The sequence below is a fragment of the Podarcis liolepis genome (genome assembly GCF_965112155.1).
Source record: "Podarcis liolepis genome assembly, chromosome: 12".
NCBI lineage: Eukaryota > Metazoa > Chordata > Lepidosauria > Squamata > Lacertidae > Podarcis > Podarcis liolepis.
The window spans coordinates 26,637,209-26,646,651 of record NC_139563.1 but is presented as its reverse complement, the minus strand read 5'-3'; the positions used below and the strand labels follow the sequence as shown (position 1 = coordinate 26,646,651).

Here is a 9,443-nt window from a genome sequence, read left to right as displayed (position 1 = left end):
GTTACTGAAGTTTGCTTAGAGAGCAATCAAGCAGCCATTGTACTAGAGAGCCCTGAGCTTTTATGCTCTCTGAACTGATCAATATTCAAAACTAGCTATAGAAATAAGCCACAGTTGCACAATACCATCTTTAATTAAAAATACATACTTTCTTTTACAAAAAAAAATATGTAAACCATAATGAAGCATAACTAAATGCCAAAAGGAGAATTCTATATTGGCAACCCTGAAAAAATGGATACATATTCATGCAGAACACAAGAACAGAGATGGAAAAACTGTTTTCTGTAACAAATATTGAAATTCACATTTTTCTCTTGGTACAAGCTAAACAAGATCAAAGTTCAAGAAACAGCTTACAATTAAAATAAAATCCACTGGCTTTTGCATACAGAAGCAGGATCAGAATTTTTAATAGGTATGCATTTTTGGGTAACCTTGTATTTAAAAGATAATGGACAACAGCTAATACATTTGGCTCGTAGCACCAATAGTACCAGTCAAAAAAAAAATGTTAAGGCAAGCACACAACACGAAACTAAAAAAAAAAAAAGTTACCAGTTTGAAAATACAAACATCTAGGCTAAGTTCCTGTAGCAGATGGCTTTAAAACAAAAGGACCACATATAGAATTATGACTGAACCATGTGGTACTATTGTTTGAAGCTCTCAGCATCATTCATGCACAGTGGAGGCTTCCACCCTTCCTTTGCTGACTGAAACTTCATATACAGCATAAGGTGTTGATTTTGGGTGCATCTCACAGAACTGCAGCAGAAAGCAGAAAGCAGGAATCATATGAAATCAGACAGAGAAATCTTGCACTCAGTGGAGCTCTACTGGAGCAAGATTCTTGTGTCTGATTTTAGGTAATTTGCCCTTCATACTGCCGTTCTGAGTGGCACAACCCATGCTGATCATCTGGAGAGGCTTTTTAAGAGTGGAAGGAGGTTTGGTTCTTAAGCTGCCTTCCACTTGCACATCACTGGGCACAAATCAATGTTAAATCAAGAACTGGTACATCAGAAGGAAGGGAAGAAAAAGAAAGCTGCACAGCACATTTTTAAATTTCAAAATGCCTATGAAAGAATCACAGGATCTTCAACAAAACAAGCAAGTGGATATATAACCTCTGAAAAGGAAAGGAAAAGGGAATGCAATTATTTCATTTTCTAGCATCATTGATATTATACCTCTGTCAACAACTGTACATAAAAGTTAAGGCCTGCCTCATACTTTGGGAATTCATCAATCACATGAGTGGTGAATGTCTGAAGCAAACTGAATTCACCACATGTGGTGAATTTTTACATAGTGCAACTGCAAAGCATTTATCAAAGCTTTCAATTTTCACCTGTAAACAAATCAATAGGACGCTGCTGTTCCTAATCCCCATAGACTTCAAAGTAGCCGTGTTTCAGTGAATTTTTGAATCAAAACAAAAACTCTCCTGTGACTCGGGATTGATCTACCTAAAATTTTAATCACAGTAAGCATCAGTATGGAACACATCGCAGAAATTGGGTTTAGAGGAATGCAAATTGTAAAACGAGATCCTGAGTTTTCTTCAGCTTAAGCTTCTGCTGCTTAAAGAAAAAGAGAATTTTTGCAGGCACCCAGTTTGAAAGATGAAAAATTCTCTCTATAAATGGAATGTTGATAAGTGCTTTGATTTGATCATATTTTTACACTTGCCTAACTATTTAAGAATATATAGCCCTAACCAACTAAGAAAACCAGGTTTTCCTTCAGCTAAAACAAATGAGTAAAGGCTTAGTTTCCAGAGTATGTTCAGAACCATTTGTGGATTTTAAAAAAAGGAATACTTCAAAACTATATGCTCCATATTTCTGAATACTTAAAATAAACCTTGATAGCTGATACCTGCTAGTATTTTTTTCATTATTCAAAAGGCATAAATACCACCAAATGGGAAAAAAATTACCTGAATACAAGCCAAATACCTGATTCCTAATGAATAGGGGAAAAGACCAAGGTCAGAGATGTAGAAATCTGACCTACATGAAAAGCTACAGCACCAGAAGTCCTCTAAAAAAAGTCGTCAAACACTGCCTCTAACAATAATCTCATCTTCAGAATTATTTATATAAAAATACTGTGAAATCACTAGTGTTACTATTAATTCAGAGGCCCATTTTCAATACAGCAAACCATAAAAATAACCCTAATTTAGTAACACAGTCTAAAGCTCAAAGGGCATTGCTAAGCAAACAATGAATACAGTGCAGCATATTTCATTCGAACTTATAAGGTGTTTAAAATAATTCTGATTTTTTTTAAAGTTACAGCAACAGGAATTTTGGTTATCCAAAAATCCTTGTTATAAATAAATAACCCAGAAAGCCCAATATAACTATATATCAAAATATAATAGCATTCTATGGCCCCATTTAAAGAGGTATCACTCCAGTTTAAAGAGTCATGGCTTCCTCCTGAAGGGAACTGTAGTTTGTTAAGGGTGCTGAGAGTTGTTAGGAGACCCCGATCCTGCTTTAAATGTCTAGTGCAGAGGGGACCTATTAATATAGATTTCTAGTATTGGTGAACTTTAGATAATTCCAAGACTATTTTAATTATCAGTATTGTACTACGTAAAATTTAATTGTAAATGGATTCTGGTCACCTCTTATGTTTAAACAGAGAAAGATGTAGCATTTAAGAAATATCACCTAAACCTAAAAGCAAATGCAGGCTATGCTATTGCAATGGGGGAATTTTTACAATGAATCATCAACATCCCTAAGTTTATCATTTTCAAAAAGTACAAAATGGCTATCTTTGAATGATCTTATTAAAATCTGGTTGTTTTAGATTAGGTGTAAATTTCTGGAAAGTCACAAATATTATTGATGTTCACTTTTTGCTTTCAGTTTTTATTATATTGAATAATGCTGCTTATATACATATTTCTTTTTATTTAAAGGTGATTCTTTTAATAATTAAACAAAACAAATGTTTCTAAATAAGCAAAAAACAAAACAAAATGGCTATCGGTAAACATTGTTACAGCCCAGGCATTTTTGAATTAGGTAAAAATTTGGACTGACAATAAATACTTAAAAATGAAAGTTTCAAGCACTGGGTTATAAACACCAGCAGGCATGTTTTTCCCCAGTAGTACAATTCATGGAAGAAACTAGTTCAAAATATAAAAAGCAAAAAGGTCCCAGTCTTTAATTTACCTATGAATTCACACGCCACCAGTTTTAATGAGAACTAGAAACTTGTGAACAGCTTCAATATCAAAACAAGTAGAATTCTAATATTATGGCTCACTTACCTAACTACATTCCTATCTCTGCAGTATTCCTAGATAGAGAAATTGGAAAAGCTATCAAGTTACAATAGCAATTTTTTCCCACCTAGCCTTGTAAAACATTTTTAGATGTCTCCGAGGGAATGGGGGAAACACTTCACCTGCAGTGCCTTGGCGAAGGAGAGAACGAGCAGGTGCTTGGCTTCTCCAGCTTATCATTTAGGAAGCGTGTGTAACAACCGGAATGTCAATTTCAATAGCAGAGTGGCGTGACCGTGCAGAATAAGGTTGGGAGGCGTAACTATGCACACTGGGCGCATGAGGATACAGAGGCTGCCAGAAAGGGGAAGGAAGCGTTTTGCATGCACAATACCAAAGGAATAAGAGGATGGCTGTAAACAGTAAGCCTCCTGCACTGGCAATGGCAATAAACACAGAGATGTCAAAGGAAAAAACCGGTTCGTATTTCTTGTTCAGTTCTTGGTTATGAAAGATGACCCAGATAGATGGCGTCAGGCAAATGACACATGCAAGAAGAAAGAAGAGGCCGGCCACAAGATGGCAGCCCGCACTGTTTATGAGACATCTGGCCTGCTTGATGTTGGGCACTGTGGTTATGAAGGCGGTATTACACATGCCAATCAAACAGAGAAACAGAGCCAAGACAGTGGTTAACATGCTGATGGGGAGAGCAAACTGGAGGACGCGTAAATCCAGCTGGTCAACTGCTGTGTACCACTCAGTGTCGTAGATGACGCAGTCTTTGCTGCCATCAAAGCGAACACACTTAATCCAGAGCCCAGTGTACACGGTGACATTCTTCTCATTCTTGTTATAGGTGAAGAGTCGCATCTGTCTCCAGTTAGGCAGCAGAGCGGCGGCAATAAGTCCAGATAAGGCAGCTGTACCAGAAAGGAAGGCGAGGACGGTCGCAGCATGGACATCACGGCAACCCATCTTAGCCAACAAAAATGCCTCCTGGGGGGGAAAAAACTTTACTAAATCATCAAGATATATTATCTGAAGAGCTGTTTTTACGATAATTTTATTGTTTTACTCTGTTTGTAAACCGCTGTGATAGTTTTTTTTTTAAAAAAATCATAATCAATTGAGTCTATAAATTGTATGAGATAAAGAAATAATAAAGAAATATTCTGATCGACCCCTTTTTTTAATCATAATGAGGGAGAAATGACTGACAGTCTTGAAATATAAATTAAACTGAATTCTGAAGAAGGCACATTGGCGCTTGGGTTGTGCAGGAGGCTCTGCTCCAATGGGCCACTCTTATTAAATAATACTTTTTTTCAGAATCAGAAGCTACTTGTGGGTAATTAAAAAACAGCAGGCGTAGCTGGTATAGCAAAGGAGATCCGGTGTACCTTGTTTGTCACTCCCTGGGCCTCTCACCAAACTATCCAGCTATAGTTAGGTTATAGCTAGGTTTCATGCTTATTTAATAATGTGTGTGAAGAGGGGAGGGACCCTGCAACCATAATACTGAGTCTTTTGCATACTGATAAGGATCAAATTAAGTTGATAAAGATCTAAGCTGAGAATAAGTCTTTACAGACACCAGCACTTATCATGTATAATCAGAGATTAATGTCTTAATATGCCTTCAGTTTCATGTTGGGAGAAGCTCTTTCTAAAGCAGCGTTTCCCAAACATTTTTCGCTCATGGACCATTTGAAATTTGCTGAGGGTATTGGTGGGTGACAATTATTTTTCTGCCTGGTGTAGCCATTGTGCTAGATGCTGTATGATTTTTAATTGTATTTGTATCTGCTTCTTTTTTATATTTTGTATTTTATTGCATTCCACAGAATTCAACTTGTAATAAAAATACAATACATACAATGTAAAAGAAGCAATACAAATAAAAATCACCACAAATATTTAAAGGGATTGATATGTCATCTCCCATCTTCAGTCGGAAATCCATAGGCGGCCACAGACCACATGACTGAAACTCAGACCAGATTTCACTTGTAGTGTAACAATTACCATGGATAATATGGATTGATATAAAAGTTAGAGTTTGGAAGAAGATGCAGTTTTAAATATTTAAATCAGGGATCCAGGGAAGGGGTTGGGGGAAGTCCTGAGATTCAGAGAAATCTCTGTATATGGATATGTAGTTGGATTTTTATTTTTTAAATTTTGTATTGGAAAAATCAAATAAAAATGTTTTTTTTAAAAAATAAACTCAGACCAGTTTGGGAACCCCTGTTCTAAAGGCTTAGAAGAACAAACTTACCAAGAGATTTAACCAAATCCAGAATAACAGCAGAACTCTTGCAAGTAGTAGAACAATTCTAATAGATCTGGAGGGGGGACACAACAAATTAATTCTGGAGAAAATACGACTACAACAGATATAACAAACTAGTCTTCACTTATATAAAGCACTTCAAAACCCTTCATTATCGTCACAATTAACATGTAGGAGCATAGCTGTCAACTTACAGATTTGAAAATAAGGGACCAGCAGCCAAAATACTGTAAGGGATTTTAGTCAACCAGTTAAAAGGGACCAGATAATTTTGGAGAGCAGCGCTGGTTTTTAGCCCTTCATTTCCAGAGGTTGCTGCTCAAGACACCAGCCGATGAAACACTGTAGTTAAATAACTACAAGCAGCAACCACTTTTTGCGCAAAACGATGTCCAAGCTACGAAGATGCTGCTGCAGTTCTGTATCTTTTCTCTCGTGCTCCATCTGCAGCTCTCAATTCCATCAGGTGGGGCGGGAGGAAGGGGGGGGGAAATAGTGCCCGAAGTAAACCCACAGATCAGACCATCTATGCTAGTCTACCACTACAAATCTATGGGAGAAGGGCTTGCAGTCCTTCCCTTGTAGCCCTTGGAACACCTGCCCGCGCCTCCACCTCCTCCTCTTTCTGAACTGCTTTCTCTATGGTTGCCCTCGCTCTCCTCTCAAGGCTCCTCATCAATTCATAGACCATGCCAGGCTGCCCATCTCATTTGGGTCCTTTGGCAGCACAGCCGCAGTACGGCCTAGTGGGAGCAGCGGTGACAGGCAGGGGGGAGGCCCCAGGTAGAGACGCTCACTTCGGCAGCCGCGAGGGAGATGGTGGCGGAAGGGCCCGAGGCTCCCACCAGTCCCGGCGGGGAGGGGTTCCCGGGGGCCGAGGCTAGTGAGAGGAGGCCGGAGGGGGGTGGGGCGGGCAGCCAAGCAACACAGTTGGAGCCTCCCTCCTCCCTGGTCGGCAGGGAGGGAGGGAGAGGAGCTGCTTCCTTTGAAACCCGGGAAATTTAAGGGACATCCACCATTAAGGGACAGCAGCGGGACATGGTGCTGGGGACGCTTGACAGCTATGTGTAGGAGTGAATCACTGCTATAGAGATTGGACAGAAGGAACAGGGGCCAAGATGAATTCTTCAGCGTTAACTTGGGTGGAGCCAGCTTTCCAAGATCCAAAGCTCCCCTTATTGAACAATACCAGTTTTTTTCATAGGGGAATATTCAGTAATAGTTGACCTCCCAAAGTGCTAAGCCTGTAAGAAGGAGTTCCATCAACACATCTTCATACTCAACTCTCCCCAAATTAAGACAGTGTTACATTTCTTCCTATGAGTCGTCAAAAGAGAAAAGTTTTGCTATTTTTCTACCTTTGCTCCTCAATACCTATCCTAAGGGCACATGATAGTATTGCAGAACACTCTGCACCCAAAAGTGTTGTACAGATGAGTAATACTTTTTTATGAGATACAAGCCTGGCTCGGATCTTCTGCATGTGCAAGTCATTTATGTACAAAGGGAGGCTGCAGACTTCACCCGAGGTGCTCAAATTCACATCTATGTTGTGCTTCTCATACACATGTAGGCAACACTCCAGGTGATCAGAAACCATATTTCTTCAGCATTCCTGGCTGCGTGGAGTGTTGTATATATGCACTGCAGACATGCACTTAATTGTGCATATGGTACAACCTGCTACCCTCTACATGTAAGATCTAACCTTAAATATGAAAAGCCAGTGCTTAATATCAACTTATAAAAACATAGTACAGTTGCCAATCTTTATCTGGCAAGGATCATGCATCTCTAACAGTTTCACAAGAAGAAATTCAACAGGTTAAGTTTTTTCATCCCTTCAAAGCTGGGGAAGGCTTTACAAGCTGAGCTTGGGTTTAATCACCATAGTTCATAATTAGAAGGATGCAAGATCAATTTGAGAATGTAGAGGGAACCACATATGATGTGCATTGATTCATTTATGTGCTAATAACTGGGTCAGCACTTGTGATAAGTGTATTTGAACATAACGTGATGTTTATACTGGTTTTACTGCGGCCAGCATCTGAACTGTTTTACCTTCAATTATGGGTTATCGCACTCAAGGAAGGTGAGAAGCCGATTGTAATCACCATTTTGAAACCTTCAAAAATACTGCACAGAAACTATAAAAAGACAGTCACTTTGCTTGCGTTACTAATGATGACTAAAGAGATGGAACAATTCACAAGCAAGCCCCAGTGTGTGGGCTAAACTGTGACTCAGGGCATAATAAGTATCAAACCATTTGAAATACAAACACAAAGAGAAGAACGTAAGAAGACCTGGATCAGAACAAAGGTCTGTTCAATTGAGTGTCCACAGCGATCAAACACATGAATCACACAAGCAGGACAAGAGAACTCTCCCCTTTTGTGATTCCCAGCAACTGGTGAGGCGTACTGGCTCAAAAACCTGAAGGCTGCATATAGCCATCATGAATAGCAGCCACTGGTAATTTTTTCTTCCATGAATATTTCTGATCCCCTTTTAAAACAATCTGAGATAGAAGCCATCGCCGTGTCAAGCAGATCCCACAAAATAATTATGGGTTGTTTGAAGAACCACTTCCTTTGCGCTGCCCGGAATTTCCTATTGATCGCCCCATGTTCGAGTGTTCACCCCAAACCAGAGTATCAGAGAAGGACCAATTCATTCATTTGTTTTTAAAGGCAATATTTCACGCCAGGTGCTTATATGTTCATGCCATCGATCTTTAGGGTGTATTCTAATACTTATCTGGGAGTAAGCCCCATTGAACTCACTGAGACTTCCTTCTGAGCAGATATGCATAGGACTGTGCTGTTAAAATACGTCTACGCCGAAGTAAATCCCATCTATTTCAATGGAAATTACACCTTATCGGTCCGTAGTGACGTATGATCCTAATGAAATCCAGCCTCTCTGGAAGGAGCAATGGCTCACATATAAATAAATGCAGAAGGAGAGATTATCTCCCCCGTACTCACCCCCTTCCCACGCTCGAGGGACTTAATTTTCAAGCATCCAATTTCTCTTCCCCCTCTTGTTGACGCTAAGGATTCCCAGTCTCGGCTTTTCAGGAAGCGGCTGCCTTTTCCAGGTGTGCCCAAAGGCTTCTGGGATTGTAGTCTCCGACTGCAATGCTCTTCGTTTCACCTTCCTCTCTAAAGACTACAATTCCCAGGGATCACTCTTCCTACTCTATTGTTCCGGTTGCTTCCTCTTTCTGATTGTATTTCAAGTTTTCTCCAGCTCCACCGCGCGTTACTGGAAAGGAACTGATGCTGGAATAGGACACAGCATCTCTTCAGAGGCTTCTTGGTTACCAGTTTTCTCTTACCCTTTTGAATAAGCCGGCTGCTGCGCTATGTATATATTCTCTGCCTCTCTTTTTAAGAATTACGTGTCCAACTTTCCCCTAAAGCATAATAATGGATGCCTGATCTCAAAACTGTGCTTTCTTAAAAAGTCTCAGCTACAGCATTTTGAGAAGGCAGCTTTTAAGACCTGGCTATCACTATCCACCTGTGAGTCTGACCTCACCAGCTAAGCACGTTCAAGGGGATTCCCGTCAGAATCCCCCTCCCAAGCTGTTTCTGATACAACTTGACAGGGGTGGGGAGAGAGGAGGGGATATGTTAGAAGCCACCCAGAGTGGCTGGGGCAACCCAGTATAAGTAATAAATTTGTTATTACTACTACTAATAATAATTCCCACCCTACAGTACAATCTTACACCCACACAAGTACAATCTTACACCCACACAAGTACAATCTTACACCCACACAAGTAGGGTTCCAAAGGATTTCTGATGTAATCCTTTGGAACCCAGCTGCTAGCTTTCATATATATATTATTCACCACAGCATTCCAAACATGGTTTC

The 9,443-nt window shown here is 39.9% G+C and overlaps 1 protein-coding gene across 2 annotated transcripts; it reads right to left on the bottom strand.

The window, feature by feature from the left end:
• Positions 1–114: 114 nt before the first annotated feature.
• Positions 115–8,719, bottom strand: CLDN12 (claudin 12). Of its 2 annotated transcripts, XR_014517627.1 has the most exons (4): positions 8,546–8,719; positions 5,538–5,604; positions 3,439–4,255; positions 115–1,132 (listed from the first exon to the last, which is right to left on the bottom strand). XR_014517627.1 is itself a non-coding variant. In XM_083467616.1 (3 exons), exon 3 carries the CDS (start codon positions 4,232–4,234, stop codon positions 3,497–3,499), a length of 738 nt encoding a protein of 245 aa, XP_083323742.1. In that variant the 5' UTR covers positions 4,235–4,255; positions 5,538–5,604; positions 8,546–8,719; the 3' UTR covers positions 115–3,496. The 2 variants fall into 2 exon arrangements, 1 of the variants encoding a protein (XP_083323742.1); XM_083467616.1 differs by having other exon boundaries at positions 115–4,255.
• Between the last annotated feature and the right edge of the window lie 724 nt (positions 8,720–9,443).